Raw genomic sequence first — 19,387 nt, 5'->3', positions numbered from 1 at the left:
CATTTTTCTTTGTGTGCCCCAAGTTTTGTGGAGCTGCTTTAGCGCCTGCCTTTGCCATGACATCACGTTCCCCGGACTGGCCGCGAAAAACAAAGAAAAACTATGAAGTTGAGCAGGGAGAACTATGGGGAAACGACTAAGAAGTACCTATAAAATTAAAGGGTCTCTAGAAAAATCTACCCATATAAAAGAATTTTTACAGAAGAAATGTTCTTGCTTTAATAAAAATTTATTTGCTGTTAAAATTATACCAACTTTAAAGGCTTTTATTCTGCCTTAAAATATATTTGATTCCAGATTTAAAAACCATTTTTTTTTAAGAAACACTTATATCTAAAAAACGTATACACCTTTAACTAGTAAAATATTTTCAAAGAAAAAAATATCTATTTTATTTATTAGTTGTACTCTCAGTTCTTCTCAGATTTTATTCACATATTCTTTACGTCCCCAGCAGTCAATTTCTTTTAAGGGGTACTTAAATGTACTTGTGCATAAGTAACATGCATGCCAGTTATGAGAAAGGACCACAAAAAATGTAAATATAACAACTGCAGAGCTGCGACAACGACTCAAAAGTGACGTGGCGAGCGTTTTTGTTTTGTCTCTGGGCTTCTTTTTTGTGATTTCTGCTGCGGCTGTGCGCGGATTAAATGCAAATTAACTGCAGGCTGCGGCGGCAACAAGTTGCACGTAGCAATGTCGTGGCATGCAAATGTCTTTCCTGCGATCCGGTGAGTGCCGGGCAGAGCGACAAAGCGACAGAATGCCAAAGTGGCGGAGTGGCAGGCGGCTAAGCAGGTAACTGCCAGCCAACTCGGTTTCCTGTGCCACAGATAGCGACAGTTTTTTATGGCCCGGCCAAATAACTTTATTAGCGAGCGGAGATGGCGACGGCAGCGATGCCAGCGGACCGCCATGGCGTATGTGTAATATGCTGCATTTCGGTGAAAGGCTGACTAGGCTGACAGAGAGCCACCCACGATCGACTGCCCCAATAACCCAGAGGGGTTCGACTGGTTCCGAGTTTCCTGATCGCGATTGCCAGCCATTGATTACAAGGAGTGGCCAAATCAGGCTTTAAAATTAATCCAAGATCGTTACATTCCTGAGCACTAATCTCTGATGGAGACTTAAGATATGTTTTATTTATTATACCGCATTAATATAACGAGTAATTTAATGTAAACAACAATCACCCAAGTTATTTATGCATATCAAATGAAGTATGCCCACGGCAATTTATATACCAATAAATTAATAAAATTATATAGGCTCCTTCTGACAATTTCTTTAAAAAAACATTTGGTTTATCCTATGTTAACTTTTTTTTTAGCTAAAAGGCGGAATAAGGTTATATCCAGTGGCTAGAAACTAGCCAGCGCGACAGCATTGTTCCCGAAATTGTTGAAAAATGGGTTCAAGGTAAGCCGTAGCAGCAGCCCGAGTTGCAAAAGTGAAATCCCGTGACAAATTTTCGTGAGTGGGTGAAGTGCACCAGGTGTTTGTCCATGTGGGCAGACCATTCTTTTCTGTCCAACCTCATTAGCCGTCGCCTTGGGTCAGGTGATGGTGTTGTTGTGGTGGTGGTGATGGTGGTGGTGTCTTTCCCCCAATATCGTTATCTTAGCCCCACTCACCTGAGGTTCAGTCCCTCGATTTCCTCGGTCTGCTCGGCCAGCGATGACTCCAGATCCAAATAGGCTCCGTAGTCGCCATCCTTGTACACCTGAATAGCTGCATCATCGATCTGCAAAAAGGGGGAAAAGACGGGGCTTAGTTTCGCCGGCAATTATAATTAAAGTCTGGCTAAAAGTAAATGGCAGCGATCTCGCCACTACCGCACTACGCAGTAAAAGTTGTTTATGGTCTCGGCTCAAGAAAAAGAGAAAGAAGCTGATGAAGATGGCCAGATGGAGTTTGAGTTTGGGCCAGAGTTGCAGTTGGAGAGGTTCATGTGCTGCAGCACCGTAGAACGTTTCGAGACACTCAAAGAAATTGTAGTACAATTTGTTTAAAGATATGCCACAAAAATGATGGCGAATAAATTATTCTACTGCTTGTACCTAATTGAGTAATTGAGTAGTTTTCATATCTGAAAATTATTAGAGAGAAATTTACAACTAATTGTTGCAAATTATCATCATGCACTCGTTCGGACTTCATTTTCGAAATGAAATAATTACTGCACCATTTAATTTAATTAAACTTATTAAAGCAACTAAATTCCGAAAATAAAGATTACATTTGGGTTGGTATTTCCTCCATTTAATTGTAAAATTTGACTTAAATTATATTATTTTCAGTGCACTGTGACGGACGCTGCATTGAAAGTCCGCAGACGATTTCGTTTAGGCGCACATTGAGGCCGCCAGTTGATTGGTGGCCAAGACCACGATGACGCGTCGTCGCCGGCTGGTCACCTACTTTTCTCAGCTTTCGGTTTTCAGACTTCGGTTTTCCGTTTTCCAGCCGCTGATTGATCAAGCTCCTGCTGCGTGTGCACCAATGCGCTGATTGACGGCGGTCGCAACCGTTGTTTTATTGGCGTATTGAAAGTAATTATTTCTGCATTTACAGAACGATTACCGGACAACTTGGAATTATTTGTGTCGACGACGCTGGCTTAATGTGCGAAAAAAGAATAAGCAAAAGTTCGAAAAGAAAAGGAAAAATATACTGTCTGTCATCCGGGTGGAAGATTACACATACGCCCCTTTGTACACGCCCCGGTATTAGCAGAAAAATTTAGTTTAAGTTAGAGGTTGGGTTCGGCTGAAGCCAGACAAAAGGCTTTAGACACACCCTCAGCAAAACTCTTCGCATGTCCTGAGGGTTTTCCTTTAAAGAAGCAGAATATTTGCTAAATTAAAGTATTGACCAGGCATTGGTCAATGACTTTTCCCAGAACTATTAAGTAACTATTCTAAAAACACTTCACCGACATCACCTTCCTCTAGTGATTAATTTATTACTGCATTTCACCTCACAAAACTGAGCAATGACGACAAAACCAATTGAAGATTTCTCGGGTAAATGACTCGCCGACACTCAACTAAATAAAAAATATTTTCCCAAGTACCACGCTGTCTAGCGAGTCACGTTTTCTTATCAAAAAGAGAGCTCTCGACTTGGCGAGCAAATTTCGCCTTGGGTCAAACTTCCGCATGTTGATTCAGCATTTAGGCATAGGCAAACTTTCTAGACCAAGTTGGTCCGTCATTGTTTACCCAAACTGGAAATTCACATTCAAATTATGTGTCAAATGCGTGCTTAGTCGGTATTTATAAACGCCTCTTTATATAAGCCAACGGGCAATTAAAATCAAAGCAAACATTGGCCAAAAACTAAATCCATTCCGGCTCGCTTTTATGATTTATTTATATTTCGCCTCGTCTTTTGCACGCATATTCCTTCATTCATTCACAGGTCTATGCAAATTTAATATCGGTGGCTTTTTGATTTTTTTCTTTGAGTGAAGCATGACAAGATTTTTAATCAAACTGATATCTGCCAAACACATAAATGTGGCTATTGACACAGTTAAGGCGGCGAGCATAAAATTCGAAGAGGAGAAAATGCAAAAAAGAGACAACAACACCGGGCCAAAAATCCAAAATGGTTAGGAAAAGAAATAAATATTTTCAAATTATTGACAGCGGTTAAAGTGTAGCCGAAATAAATTATTGATGGAAATGACAAATTCCTAATTCATTTTCATTAATTTATCAAACTTTTTACAGCCATAAAGGGGAGTCAAATTAAAGTGGAATTTTAATTGGATTTGCTGAGTTAAATATATAAAACGTGTATATAGTAATGATGGTGATTAATTATCAGCATGACATATTTTTTATTACCCGTATATTTTTTAAAGTTAATAAAAATAACTATTTAAACACTTGATTATTCAGCTGATAGTTGGTCATTGCTAACAATCGAAAAATAACATAACAAAGACCCATATTTATGGGCATTTGCCTGACCTTGTTTTTGTGTGCTGATTCAGGTGACTAACACTTTTGCTTTCACATCAATCAAAGTTGATTGACCCTCAGCTGACCGCAAAATCTGATGGACGGCTCTGCTAATTGAACTTAAAAACTTCAAAGAAGAGAGGACGTCTTGTGCGAATGATTTTTGCAAATAGCCAGAGATGCGTAAGTGTCAACGTGGCTCAAATATTTGATCAACGTGTGCGAATTGTACGATGGACAATGGAAAATTTTCTGGCTTATCCGAGCGTATAAACTGGCCCAAACTAATTTGATTGGCTTTGAATTTGGGAATTGCCCGGTCGTGTGAATGACACATGTAAGTGACGCAATGCCCTCCAAACAACTTTTACTACAATTAATTAAATTAGTTTTTTGTTACAATTATTTGCTGAACAGCAAGAGCGTATCAATTTGATTGCTGGTCGCTTTTTTGTAGGTTTTTTATCTGCCTTTGTTTGGTTTGTATTGATTGAAAGTTCTCCCTGTATGCTTATCTAATTCCACGATATTTTTTTTTTGCTAAAGTGCCTAAGCAAAAGCAAAAGCTACAAAAATAATTGGCAAAAAGAATAACATTCAAATGGAAATCAAAATAAAGTTAAGTAAGGTTTTGATTCTGGTTTTGTTTGTTCGAATTATTTATGCTCTACATTTAAGATAAAGAAAATCAAGTATTTATATATAAATATTTAAAAATAAAATATAATGTAAATAATAAATGTTAAAACTAAAATATGTGTATAACGTGTAGATATATATAATAAATATGTTTAAGGGGATAGCCAATGGTATTTCAATTACAAAATACACTTCGTTTCAAACCTCATTTTATAAACAGTAATAAAAGTTACTTTATTCCCTGACTAATATACCCTTTGTACCCATAAAAACCCATCGGGGCTCACATCACTTTATTGGCCGACAACGAGTATGATTATTTATATTTTTAACTATGTCCGTTTTCAATCTGTTTGGCTCGCTGGCCTGATGTCTGATGTCATCGAAGACGCCGACGAGCTCGGCATTGGAGATTAGTGATCGAGGCGGCGAAAATTTATGAATCTATTGTAATGCGCTAAATTTAACAAGTTGCAGGGGAGCAGCAGCGAGCAACGAGGTTCTGCTCTCTGACTAATTGGACAAATGGCATTTACAGCTGCCACTGGCTCGCCAGTAGGCTCCCCAGTTCCCTGGTCCTCCGACCATACAGATCTGCAACTGGCTGCCACATAAATCTGGCCGCGACGACAACATCCTGGTCTGGGGAGGCCGGCAGAACTTCCTTTTGCGATCTGCTCATTAGAATTTATTGCCGCCGCTTGTCAAGATTTACGTATCCTTGCGGCTCCACCGACTACCAGCTACCAACCACTGAACCACTGGACTGGATGACAGATGACAGCCACGGAATGGGGCTGGCTGTTCGATGCTCCTTAGTGGCTTTTTTTGCAAATTAGTCAAAGTCAGGCCCAAACAATGGCAGGCTTAGATAATTGCTGGCTAGCTGGCTGGCCCTCGCTTTCACAATGCACTCCGAGAAGTTGCAGTTCTGCGCTCCAACTTCCTATTAGTTGCCACAGATTGTGCGATAGCAATAAGTTAGCCCAGCCCCAGGGCTCCAGCTCCAGCTCCATCTCCAGTTCCAGCTCCATCTCTTCCCCCAGTGGATCGCGTTGGGCTGGGATCCCTTACCGAACCGAACCAAGCCAAGCCCTCCTAAGATCCAGGGCCTCCGGTTCCGAGCCGCATCTGCCATTGTCTTCTGGCTGGAATCTCCTCCTGGAGGAGAAGGCGGGTTCAATGCCTCGCAATGCATCATTTGTTCGAACTTCGAATCGCTTGCCACAATATAAAAATATTGTAATGGTGGCGGCCAAGAACATGCTAAACACTTTAGCTCGGTTTCCCGGAAAACTTTTCCCTTTATTATTGACCAATTACCATTTTTGCAAATTTCTCGAAAACTTTCCATCCATTTGTTTTAGTTGTGGCTTTTCCAATTCAACGCTCACTCAGCTGCCCGCAAATAAAACTTATCCGTTTCAATTGACTTATTCCTGCCCTTTGCTTTGCCCCTTTTTCAACCATTGTTGGGTTTTCAGTTTTGTGGCAAAAGTTTAATCTCTGGCTTTCATGCGAAATTTTCTCAAATAAATCAATTGTGGATTTTGTTTACTTTTTAGTGTTTTTTGCCCGGGGCAATAATGGCTCATTCTTGCCTGTGCTGAACGAGTTATAATTCTTTCATTCGTTTATTTAATAGGAAATGTGGAAGCGGCGTAGAGCGATAAATGCGTTTAAACACGCTATGCAAATGATTGTGTTTAGCCGCAAAAACCTCACTGAATGCTCACTGTGCGAAATTTAAATTTGAATTTCTGCCTCCCTGAGGTGGTAGATCAAATTTTTAGAGTTCGTCTACTTTTCTAGGCGACTGTTGGCCGTTTTAACTAATCAAGAGTTGTATCAGTAGTTTGACGATTGCAAAAAGTTGTCGTCATGGCATAAAAATAAATATTTAATTTGGCAAACCTTCAGAAACTATAAAGAATAAAAATCTTGATCGTGATAATGCTGCTATCCAGCGATTAATGTATACAGAAGTAGCTCGTAAATGCGCAGTATAAGAGTTAATGCCTTTTCATATTTGTGTGCGTATGGCTTGCTTAATTTCGAGCAACAAAAGATTTTCGGTCGAAAGATTTAGCCAGTGATAAGCTGGCAAAAGATAAGTAAAGCCAGTTAAGACCGAGAAAGAAAGGGGAAGAAACTTATTTTTTGCTTAATAAGGAAAATAATATACATTGTTGTCAGGTTAAGTAGAAAGGTAAGCAGACCAACATTTTAGCTAAAAGGATTATAAGTTGAAAACCTTAGTTTGATATAACAAATTTACATATTTTGTTTAAGAAAATTAAAGTAGTCTTCAATTGTACTATTTGCACAGGGTTTTAGTAAACAATATTTGTTCTTCTAAAAGAAATAAATTAGACTTAAATTAAACTAAAGTATTGTTATGTTAAAATGGGTAACACAAAAAATAAAAATATTTTTTTATCATTTTTTTCATCAAAACTAAACCACTTAGACTACTACTTAGAATTACAAGACTCGTGTTTTAATTGTAAATTTAACTTGTTACTTATTTTTAAGGTTACAAATCACCTAAAACTATATACACCCATATGCTACTGACTTAATAATACAAAATAAATTATTTTTATTGTATAAAAATGTGGCTTACACTGATGGGTGCATTGAGGAGCCGCAGGATGGTGCCGAGCTGGTTGGCCAGCGGCATCGTGGTGGCGAAGGCGTAGGTGGGGGCCCTCACTGGAACGGGGAAGGCGGTGCAGGCCGAGAGGGGATCACTGTCCACCAGGTACTGCACTCGGAACGTGATCAGTTCGTCGGGTTCCATTTTCACAATCATTTTGAACGAGACTTTTTCAATCACTTTTGCACATTTGTCTTGCTTAATTCGGGTCTATTTACTTTGCGCGATTTCCTCCCTCTCTCAATTATTTATTTACATTTTCACTTGAGCCGAACTGAAATGGATTTTTGGCATGGGATTTTGTTTGCATTAGTCCGCTTGCAATTTGCCTTAATTTTGATTTTATGGCTCTTTGGGCCAAGCCCCACGGCAGAGGCGAATCGACATAAAACAAAAATTGTTGCATAATTGTACACACGCATGTTGCGCAATTTTATGCTAAATATTGCAAATTGTTGGCATGCCACGCCCACAAAAGCGCCACTCCCCGCCTCCCCGAAGGGGATAGCGATAGCATAATTGCTATGCCGAACCGGATCGCTCGCTTTTCTCTTCATTTGTGTAAATATTTGTCTTTGGATTTCTGGTCGGACGACAATAGCGCCTTGGCTCATAACGTCATGACGGCTCGGATTGTTGACTGTTTGATTGTTGTGTAACTTTTTCAATTCAATGTCAGTGGAGAGAAACACCCGCCCCACAGCCAAGTCATCAGCATGCAGGCCACTGCCTCGGATCGAAACCAAATCAGGTCCGAATATCAAGAAGGCGACGTCTTGGACCCGCTATGTCTATATCTATTTCCCCGAGGTACCGCTAAATGTCAGACGTTATGTGCGCTGTTTATGCAAATATGCAGGAGCCCCGCTGCAGAGGTTGTTTTTGTTTTTGTTGGTATTTTTAACTTTTTGGTTTATGGTCGGAGGGTCTGTTAACGAGGTTCTTGAGTGGTAGTCGGCAGTCGGCGGTCGGTAGCCGTGGTTCTCCCTCCTCTCTCGCCCCGCATAATTGTTCATAACGTGACTCTAATGGACGCAGTTCGCCGCCGGAGTTGCTCTTGAAGACGGACTTGGACTTGGACTTGAAGACCTGGCCCAAACACTTGTCGCACACTGACATTGAACTCGGCGGAGGTCCAAAGACCGTTGAGAAATGGGTTGGAATAAGCCGAGATGGTCGCGTTTTAGAAAGTATTTAATGAGTGCGCGGAAGAGGAAAACAATAAACTCGCAATTAGTTAAATTTGTTTTCATAGCGGACAACATTTTAAAGACTCATTAGATAAATACAGTTTTTATATTATTTTGAATGTCGAAAGAAGTTGAATAACAAATTGTTGTAAGCCCAGCTTTCCCATATGCATAAAATTATAAATACTTAAGATTTATATTACTACTTCAAATATTACTCAATCCCATTTCCATCTATTAGCTTTCTTCTGCCCGTTGACCAATTAGTAAATTCCATTCCAATCATTTTTCACTTAACAGATTCTCGGTGGCTACAATTTGGCAATAAGTAACTTGGCAATTTGTACTACACAACATGTAATTATTTCGTATTTTAGCAACTAACTCAACACATTTTTCACAGATGCCAAAAGTGGCGGCTTTTAAAAAGCCACAAAAAGCGCGCTTAATTGCAATAATTCATTGCGAAGCAACGGCGAACGGCAATAAGAAGTGAATACTCGAAAAAAACAAACCCTATACATACAGATACAAAGCGAAAGCCATAAAAAGGCTAATAAAAGCGGCTAACAAAGGGAAAACAAAAGCCAAGAATATTGTGTAAACGCAAACAGCTGTTCCAAAGACCAGAGTTCGACTGCTCGCTCGATTCTACGGAATGTGAAATAAAGTAGAGTGGAGTCATTAAGCCTGGAGTCGAGGTGTTTTCAGGTGGGTTTTAGGGCTGGGCCAAGGGTTCAAAAAGGAAGTTAACAACAAAGAGTTAAGGTGTAATTGAAAGACAGGAGAAGACCGGCAGAGAGACGGACCTTGCCGGGCTTCCTTTTCGCAGCAGGCAGGTGTGCCAAAATACAGGAAAGAACCGGCAAAAGGCGGAGAGTGAAAAACCAAACTGCCAACAATCAGAAAAACCGGCAACAACTTGTTCTCAACATGCGAAAGTCAAGTGGCAGGCTGGCTGCCTTTTGGTTTCGTTTTCGAAACTGAAAACTGAAAAAAGTTGCGGCCGAAAAGCAGCGATTTTACTTTCACGCTTACCAATCTCATTGCGGCTGGCCAAAAAAGGGTTTCGGCCAAGTCAAAAGTTAAGTGTCCATCAGCGAAAATCGCTTATAGCTGGTCTATGGCTTCCTCATTGGCAGACGACGTGCAGAGATTTAATGAAATTAAACAAATGCTATGGAAAATCTAAAAGCCATTGTAAATGCTGGCTGGCTGGCAAGCAGCGGCATATTTAGTTACAAATTACGACAATGGCGCCGGACGGCCAATGTTGGCCATATTAAAGTGTAAATAATTTATGCAAATGCTGCAGTCGGCCGCGCAATTTGGCAGCAGCGGCACCCCCAACAAAAGCCGCCACAGTCAGCTACAGTAACAACTGGCAGGTAATGAAACCCGCCCGCTGGCTCAAGGAAACTCTTTTTTTCTTGCTGACACCGCTGGTCTCCTCTTTTTCGATTTGGTTTTTGTTGTTGTTTTTTTTTTTTGTGATTTGGGCTCTACTCGCCTTGACTTGCTTAAATGAACTTTCACTTTTTACTGCCTTGTGGTCGTTTACTGGCTGGAGCATCTCTCCTCCCCCAAGACGCCATGCCACTTACCATGTTGCAACCGCTGGAGGAGCCGCTGCTTCTTCAGTTTTATGCCATCAATTATGCAAATTTCCATACCACGATGGCTAATAACTTAACAATTTCCCAAAGACGCTTAATTGACAGCTACTGTGCAGTAGTCTTACCCACGGCGGTTCCCCAGATCCACTAAATATTACCCGCTGATCACGATGATCCTAACGGAGCATTGACATTGATAAAGTTCAGCGTTTTGAGAGAAGTTGAATAAATAAATAACCTAAATGTTTCCTCAATTAATATTATGCTAAAAATAAGATAATACTTTGAATGACACTATAATTGTCAATTTAGAAAATGTTTAAAAAAATATTGGTTATTGAAAAAATGATCTAATCATTTTATAATGGATGACTGGTGCCAAAAAACCCAAGAATTTCGATGGCCAATGAAATGATTTCGGTAAACGAGTCTTTACACAAGAAACTCCATTTAGAAATGAAGACTACTTAATACTTAAGCTTATTAAAACGTATGATTAAGTTAGTCATGTATACACACTCAATTTCAGCTTTATTTACTTTTCAAGTCACACAAATTCCCCGCTACCATCTTGATGTTATGTGTTTACCAAACACACGTGACACTTGATCGATTTCAAGTTCACTCGAAGTCAAATAGTTTAATTTGGGCAGCGTGTAACTCAAGTCTTATCTGTTAGTTAACAGCGAAGTGAACAATCCAAACGCTTGTACTAGTTACCACTGTACGTATCAGATAGGCATTCGCGATACTTATCGCCTACTTAATAAAGACATAAACCCAGATAGGTTCATTGGGTTCGCAGAATGCGCAAAAAAAGAGGAAACCAGCTGAAAAAGCTTCCCACTTTGGCAGCGGTTGTGGCTATGGCTCGCTGAACAGCAAATATTTGGCCATACAAATTCAAGAAAATACAGGAACATATATATATACGAGTATATATGCCCATGCGAGCATGGGCTTATGGAAACAGTTCCACATTCCAAGACGATTTGTCACGCTAGGAACGGAGTGCTGGAGAAAACGAATCCAAATGCGTTTTCCAAGACTCGCAAGTAAACAAATAATTTGAGCGTGGCTTCACTGGGGAAAGGGGAAGGTGTGGAGGGGGGAAAGGGGGAAGGGTTCTCCGGCAATCATCAGAAAAGTTGTTTGACCCCTTGACTGAATGACTGACTGACAGGCGGACTGGCTAACAGACTGCAACACATCAAATTGTTAAGCGACTGCATTTAAAAATAATTTCAGCTGCCAATAAAAAAAACACGGCAAACAACGATGATTGGCCTGGGCACAGGGACTGAAACTTGGATTGGGATTGGAATTGGAACTCTGAAGCTAAGCTCAACACTAGTTAACAAAAAAATAGCACTGTAATTTTATGACCTGAGAGGAGAAGAGAATTCATCACTTATATGAAATATATTTCATTAGGCGGTTTACCAAATGATTCGCCAATCAAATTAACAACTTAAATGACTTCTAAAGTTAGGGTAAGAGTATTAAAGTTATTAATACGAAAGAAATACATATTACGAACTGAACAAATCAATCCTATTGCAACCGTAATAACACAATTATTTGTAGGCCAGTGTAATGGTCTTTTAAACAAGTTTGAACCGCGCAGAGACAGAAAATTGTGTCACGTTTGTGTTTGAAACGGTTAAATGTTTGAGGAAAACACTGGAGCACATTAGGAGGGACGAGAGAAAAAGGCAGAGCGAGAATAAACCCGAGATCGGGGCTATCCAAGCCCAAAGCCAATGGATCGGTGGATCGGTGGAAGACACGTGCATACCATGGCATAATGTGCGTGTGCGCTTGATTTATTGAATTCTTAGACTGGACGGTGGCCAGAGAAGCCCAACTTATTTCGTATGCAACGGATGCCCGGCTGAAGCCAAAGTCCAGGAATGCCGACTCATTATGGAAGGTGGGTTCTTCACAGTTAATTATAACAATACCAGCAAATCGCCTTTGCTCGATTGTAATTGTCATAAGACCCGGCGAACGGAAATGGAGAGGCGACACTACTAAGACCAGGAAATCGCCGACGGCGTGTTCATCTGGAAAATTCCCAGCTTACCAACTGGAGCCGTGCCATTCGTAAGTGTCAATATGTTAATTGCCCCCGGCGAAAGAGGTGGAAAAGCTGGGGGAAACTGCGGATTGGGGTCAAGTCAGAAGTGGTCTACTCTCGCAGCTCGAGTGTGCATGGAAAATCGAAAACGCATCCAAACGGTAGCCACTCGAACAGAGGAAAGTGTTTTCAAGAAAGCAAATAAAAGAAATTTAAATTATGCATTTATATTACACAAAGGAAAGGAAGATGAAAGTGTCAGAATAAGATTTATCGAAAGAGGTCAAGCTAAATTATAGGGTTGAAAATATACAGAACCGTTTGGAAAAACATTCTCACAACTTCAATAGGAAAATCCAAAAGAGTTTCAAGTATATTAATTTTTTCGGCTAAGAAAATAGTTTTTACACTTTGACAAGTTCCTTACTTACAACCTTAATTAAAAGTAGTAACATTCACATGTTAACTTTATGGGGGATCAGCCGACATCATCATAGAAATTAGCATTGAGCCTAATACATTGTTAAGCTACAGATAACTACCCGAGATAAAGGCCTCGTTCCAACGAATGTAATGTGAGTGGCTTTATAATTTATTTGCCTCATTTGGTCAGATAAATGTTATGTGTTACGTGGGAAAGTCGCTCGGAGATCGCTCTTACCCTAAATTACGCGCTATTCAAGGCATCTTTCGATCTACCTGAAAGGAATGCATCTCAAACGTGAGTTCTCCCCGCAATCTGCAATCTGACATAACAAATGGCAGAATCTTCGTGTTGAACATTTTGTCACTTTGATAGATCACCGAGCTGGCACCTTCCCCTTATCGGCTCCCTTTACACTCGGATGTGTCATATAGCGATGTGGCCCGGTTCACAGGTCCATTTCCATCTTGCGGTTATTTTTGAAATGCCAGGCGACATGAATTCTTACAAAACTCGAGCAGTCCGAAATACACACAATAGTCTATATATATATTTACACAGATTTATCGTAAATATATCTTTTATGTGGGTTTTCATTTGCTCTACTAATTTGCCGGTCTGTGTGAGTGCGTGACTAATATTTTGAGTGCAGCGCAACAACTTGGCCACGATCTCGATGGTTATGCAATGCAAATGACAACAAATGGCAACAACAATCATAATAACAATAAAGTTAAAATACTTTTTGGCCAAAAGGGAGAGGGGCAGGGAGACGGACAGTCTAAGTGGCCCAGTTTTCGGCGTCTTCTGCTCTCAGCTGCGACAATTTTCTGGTCGAATTCAGGTCAAACACTAAAAATTGTTCGATATTTGTATGTTATTTTTATGTTGACTCTAACAACATAAATATTCGGAATATTTCGATCTTCCATTTGACTTAAGACGGGCTAAAACCAATGGATCGGAATTCTAAAAGAATTCTGCTTGGATTTCGTAAAACAGTCTAATCAATTTGCTTTTATCAGATAGGGTTCTTGGAATTCAAACTCCTCTTTGGCTCTGAACTTTCCGAGATCTATGCTATGACAAAGGAAAAAGCCCCACTGAGACGTTAATCATACGCCCCGTGCGACGGATGTTTGCCCTGATGTTCTGCTCAGCTGATGATGAATGGAAAGTAAACAGCTGAGGCTGTGTGCCCAACGTGTTTAGTCATGGCTTATGCCCAATTTTCCTTTATGAGCGCTTTTCACTCAACAGCTCATCCCATTTGAATAACAATATTAAAGAGACAGCTCCGGCTTTTATTTGATTTTTATAATTTCTCGGCCTAATGAGCGACGCCAAGCCGGGTCTTAGCCATCATTTTATAGTCTAATAAACAATGCGCTTTATCTCCACATCTTCTTCTTCTTCGTCTTCGGACGTGTTTTCACTTTAGCCATGATAAATTGCATACACACAAAAATTTTTGTATTTAAACATTTTTTGTTTGGGTTTTTTTCATTTGTTTGCCGATTGCATCTGCCAAGACAGGTAGAAAAAAAGAAGACGGAGAGCCTTGCATTTTCCAGCATAAATCACATTGACGACTCACAATGCAAGCGAATATAAATTTATCGAAAAGGAGGAGTGAAAAATCAACAAACCCCGGTATTAATTTTATGCAGATTTTATGCAACCATCCCGTTTAAATGTTGCACACGCCTGATAAATTGATGATGGTTTTCGGTTATCTCGGAGTTTTTGGGGGAGTGCCAGCTGTACGTTTCCAGGCTCCAACTTAGTTTGAGTGTTAAATTACGGGTTTTGTGGCGACGGGGCAAGGTCAAGTTGAGGTTGATTGATTCGAAATGCAATTTCAAACGCCGCGTTATTATGCCTGGCTGGAAGAAATGTATAAAGAGCTGAGGTCCGCCTCCTCCAACTTACAACACAATCATAATCAAGGTCGATATATTTCTCAATAACCTGAACGCGATGCTGTAATCACTTTTTGTTTTATTTATAAACATTCTGCGGGCCACAAAACCGCAAATCGTTTCCCCAACCTCAACCTCAAGCCAAAGCAAATCAATTCAAGGCAAAGCGATCCCTTACAAAAGACCTGTGATCCAGAGGCAGCAAATCCGACTTTACATGAGTCCAGCTTGTTTCTCTTAATTGCTTTTATGGACATTTTTCTTGCCATAAACTTTTTTATGATCGCACAATCAAACCACTTTGCATTTTATGAACCCTTTCGGTGCCACACGGGTGCACCAACCGAGACCAACCATTGGATTTTATGGGCACCATTCAGAGTCATTGAGAGGAGGCTTGAACCTGTGATAAAAATCACTGAAAATTTGTTTTACTTCAGTGATAAGCCCGCCCAATGACAAGTTATCACTTCATTAGAGTTAGGCGGTTTGTAAGGGGGCGAAAACTAATTGAGTTGGGTCTTTAAAGTGAAAGAGAAACTGAGTGTTTTATATACACTGGAATGTTTGTTTAGTGCAGTAAACATTGACAGCACAGAAGTGGGAGGTTTTGATGATATCTAAGAAAAGCTTTTTGAAAACACTTTCCTCTTTTTCCTAAGCTCGATTCGCATAGCTCGTAATTTTTTACAGAGTCTTAAATCATGTTAAAATTATTTTTACTTGCAATGCTCGCTTCCTAACATTATTTATATACCCGAAAGAAGACAAAAAATCGATATAAATTAATATTTAGCAACTGAAAACCTTGACCAGAATAACAAACCATCAGCCAAGTTCGACTGCAGATATTTTGTAGTGCAATATGTCAATGTTAGAGAACTCAAGCGTCGAAAAGAACATATTCAAAATCTATGCCAATGAAAGTGAGAAGAAAAACCGAGGTAGTGAGGCAAATAAATCAATAAAGTTTAGTGGCTTGGACCTTCGTGCTAATGGGTTATTTATTTTCCAGGCTGATGTGCATGTAACTGTGGAGGTCCGTGTATTTAGCGAGTGCTTTTGGTGGCGTGTACTAAACAACTGACCTCAATAGCATACGAGTATGGCGTTTAGCAAGAGCCAAAGAAACCGACAGCAAGGCAACACTTTTTACCATTTTTCGGGGTGCGGTTGCAGCACTAACACTTTCGTTGTTTGGCCAACGCTTTATCGGCCAACAACACACGTCCATCACAAATATTCGTATGTACAATGGCGGGGAAGAATGCAAAAAATAAAGGGAATTACTCACTAATGCGCTTTGTCTGCAAACTTGATTGTTAGTTAATGAGCTAAAAGAGTTTTTCAACAGCCCGATAACAGACGAGTCGGGGTTTTCGGTCCTTTATGTAACCCAAAACAGACGAAATTCCCACGCAATTGAACGCTGGATGTCGGCCAAAGCCGATTACAGATCGTATACACTCTGTTCGTCACTCGACTTAATTTGGCATTAAGTTGAGAATTATAATTAGCTGTCAGTGGTTAAGTCGAGTTAGATACCTTCGCCCCGAAAAAGCACACCTGAGCTCACCTTGACTTTGCATAGTCAGCCAACGACTCCAAACTCGGTAGCCAGATAAGCGCTAAAAGATAACGCATAAACTAAGCGAAAAATAAACCCAAGAAATGGCAGAAAGGCAGACGGAAGACAGTGAGATATATACGTATGTAGGTATGATGGCGGGGTTTTCCTGCTGCTTAAGATGGTTTCTTTTTTTCTTTCTTTACAGACTAAGTGCTGGATGGTGTTCGCTCTCTTCTTCTTGCGGCAGCACAATTAAAAAATTGGATTAGCGAATGCAGCGAGAGGGAAAAAAGCGGAGCAAAGAGTGAAAAGTCGCCGAAGATGAGGCTAAAAAACCCTGGCTAAATCTCAAGTGTCTCGCGGTTGGCACGTCAACAGGCGGTCGACGTCGGCGCTGGCAGATTACGCCGGCAGATAATTAAAATCGTAACTACGTTTACGACGGACCTCGCACAGTGGGTGCGTCAAGTATGCCGCCGCTTTTTTGGCAAGCTTTCAGAGGCACGGTTACCACACGACATTGCACAAAAGACGCCAATTTGGTTCATTTTCGCTTTGCTACCAAACAATTTTAATGAGCTCAGTTTTTACGGCAAATCGGTAGATTAACACAAATTAGATGTGTGTTTATTGGGGATTTTGTTTTTTATGTGTTTATCACTTTTAACGATTTTTGACTCAATTCTCCAAGAGATTGTGCAATTTACAATAAAGCCATGAACCGAACATGGTTTTTGTGTGCCCCAAATCATAAAGATCTCAATATTACAAATATTCCGAGAATCGTAAATACAGTTACTAAAGTCATCTTACATCTCATTTGCTCTGAATTCTCATAATCCCATAACGGATTCTTGCACGTCTATTTGCCAAATCAGTCCGCAGAATTTCACAAGAGACTGTAATTCGCCATGCTTGTGTCTATAACTAAATAGAAGCTCTTGTGTTGTACTTCGTACTTAGCGCTCTAACCGCGTTGAAATGGGGTTTGCACAACCCCGCCGCCCCCTCGCACAGCTGCTCTTTTATTTTAGTTTTTTGCACAGCAGATAGAGCTAACTGAATTAACTTATTCTGTTTCGCCATAATAAATTCCACAGCATTCTTTATTTGCATATTAAAAAGTAAATAAGTGCTAGGGAAGAGGAGAAGAACTAGAATATGTTTTAGTACTGGCTGGGTTGGATTTAGTTGAGTTGGTCATGTGCCTGATTGTGCGACTGTTTATATGGAGTGTGGAGTGGTGTGTGGAGTGTAGTGTAATATAATGCAATCAAGTCTAATTGAGCGACAGTCGAGGCCCTTGGTATTTGGAGCACCACAATGGAGCTAAATTACTGTCAATAATTTGTGGGTTACCAGGTGACAGATGGCGATGCATTTACTAAGGCGAAACTACTCATAGAGCGGGAGAAAGAAATCACGATCACTTAACGCCCGTGGGGGCAATTTCCTTTAATGGTCGAAAATAAACAATATTTCGCAGCTCGTAATTTGCCAAAATCTTCGCCGAAGATTTGCTTCCTTGCGGAAAACGAGCCAAAGCAGAAGAAAGAAGCCTGGGACCTCGACTTATATCAAGATTTATTTGCACAATTCCGGTTTTGGGCTTTTGCGCTTCCCAGTCTATCTCTTTCCTTTATTTTTCGTATATTTCAATTTTTACTACCACTATTTGCTATGTGGCTCCAACTGCTTCTTCTTGTTCGCAGGGACAGATCCTCAATAGGTGTGAGTTGTTGTTGTCCTTCTCCAATAACAGAAAGGAAGTCCAACAAAGAGGGAGATGCAACTAACACCATACAAAGAGACAGCTGTTCCCCAAACTGAAGAACTTTTGACACTGAACCAAAGAGCCGTGTTTCGAGCTCGGATGTGGAGTGGCGCCCACAGTGGGACCTCAATTAAGACGAATCTTTCGGATTATGTTGTCCATTGACACTGACACAGTGACACGCCAAAAAATCAATAATCGTTAAGGCAAATTGCAATTATATGTGGGCTAGTTGGCTGCTTATTATTAACGACGTTTCCGCCTCTTCGACAAATTCGCTTCGCACAATTATCGCCGTTTCGTTATTTTTTTTTTTCGTTGGCTTAATCACTCTGAATTTGTTTAGCATTTCGAATTACCAAATTGTTGTTAGCAACTAAGGCAGTTTAAGCTTTATAAACGTTGCCCACAACAACAATAACACACACACATACAGGGGAACGCGACGCGCGCAGCTGAGCGAAGTTTGTTTTTGTTTTCACGGTGTTTTTTCGGGCTTTTCCACCCGCGTCGAATTCGAAGCGACTGAACTTGAGCGCGCTCGCAAGGCAACTAACTGAAAAGCCTGAAAAAAGCGAGCGCCAAGGCAGCGGAAGAAAAAGAGGAAGAAGAAGACAGCGGTGGAGCAAGAAGAAGGCAGCGCCAAAAGTGCAAGAAGAAGCGGCTGAGAGAGAGCGGGAGAGATAACGCGTAAGAGAGAGAGAGAGAGAGTGGCAGTCACTACGTAAGACTAGAGTAGAGGTACAGGTACAGGTAAGAGGAAGCACAGTGGGGCAAACCGAAGTAGAATACTTTATTTTACGAGGTACTCTAAAGATTCGCTACTCAGTGTTGTTTAATTAGTATATATATTTCATTATTATGTAATCTTTGGTCAAATAATCAATAATTTGGTCAAATTAGTCAACTCACTTAGCGAACAGGGCGGATGAGCATTTTTTTGGATACCAATTTTTAAGTCAATATTTTGTATATATACCTACTAATAATAATATAATATATTTAATATAATAGCCCATTGCAAAATGATCTTATATAGAAATTGTTAAGATGGCTAACATGGCGTATGAGTTACATTTATTTAATATAACTTTAGGGCACTAAACAACTTACAACTTATAATCCGCTAGAACGTATTTTAGCGCTTTATTTTCCACTCTTCTCTTTATGACCTATACGTATTGGATCTGCCCCACTGTCTCCACTGTCTTACTATATCTCGTAGTCTCTTACGTTTGGTAAGACGTAAGGCGCTTGGGGCAGGTTGCGAGCGTGGTGAGTTTATCTTGTTTTAAGTGTGTTGGTCGCTTATGTGAGTGTGGTCAGGTAAGTGTCTGCAACATTGTTGGTACTTGGTGTTTGTCCCTCTAATTGAACATGCACTACTAAAAATATTTGAAATAAATCAAAAAAAAATCTCGTGGGTTTATAAATGCATTTTTTTTATAAAACAGTTAATAAAAATTTTAAATACCAATCAAAACTAAAAAAATTAGGTATGTTTTGGAAACATTATAAAATGTACCTAATTTGGTG

At 40.1% G+C, this 19,387-nt stretch overlaps 1 protein-coding gene across 7 annotated transcripts in view; it reads right to left on the bottom strand.

The window, feature by feature from the left end:
• The window catches only part of LOC108096044 (FH1/FH2 domain-containing protein 3), a 42,888-nt gene that overhangs the window by 10,708 nt on the left and 12,793 nt on the right, over nucleotides 1-19,387 (bottom strand). For 3 of the 7 annotated variants that reach the window (XR_001771690.2, XM_017197401.2, XM_017197415.2), the window contains exons 1-3: nucleotides 18,211-18,389; nucleotides 7,243-7,549; nucleotides 1,641-1,750 (exon numbers count right to left, since the gene is read on the bottom strand). Coding sequence is in view for 5 of the 7 variants with exons in the window: in XM_017197401.2 (XP_017052890.1) it covers nucleotides 1,641-1,750; nucleotides 7,243-7,431 (299 nt within the window). In the remaining 2 variants the exon portion in view is untranslated. Of the gene's footprint in view, nucleotides 1-1,640; nucleotides 1,751-7,242; nucleotides 7,550-18,210; nucleotides 18,390-19,387 lie in introns of those variants that run through there. The other 4 variants (XR_006245806.1, XM_043209094.1, XM_043209095.1 and 1 more) reach the window with 2 other exon arrangements.

This window comes from Drosophila ficusphila, unplaced genomic scaffold, assembly GCF_018152265.1.
Source record: "Drosophila ficusphila isolate 14025-0441.05 unplaced genomic scaffold, ASM1815226v1 contig_106, whole genome shotgun sequence".
Taxonomy (NCBI): domain Eukaryota; kingdom Metazoa; phylum Arthropoda; class Insecta; order Diptera; family Drosophilidae; genus Drosophila; species Drosophila ficusphila.
This window is presented reverse-complemented; position numbering and strand designations above follow the sequence as displayed.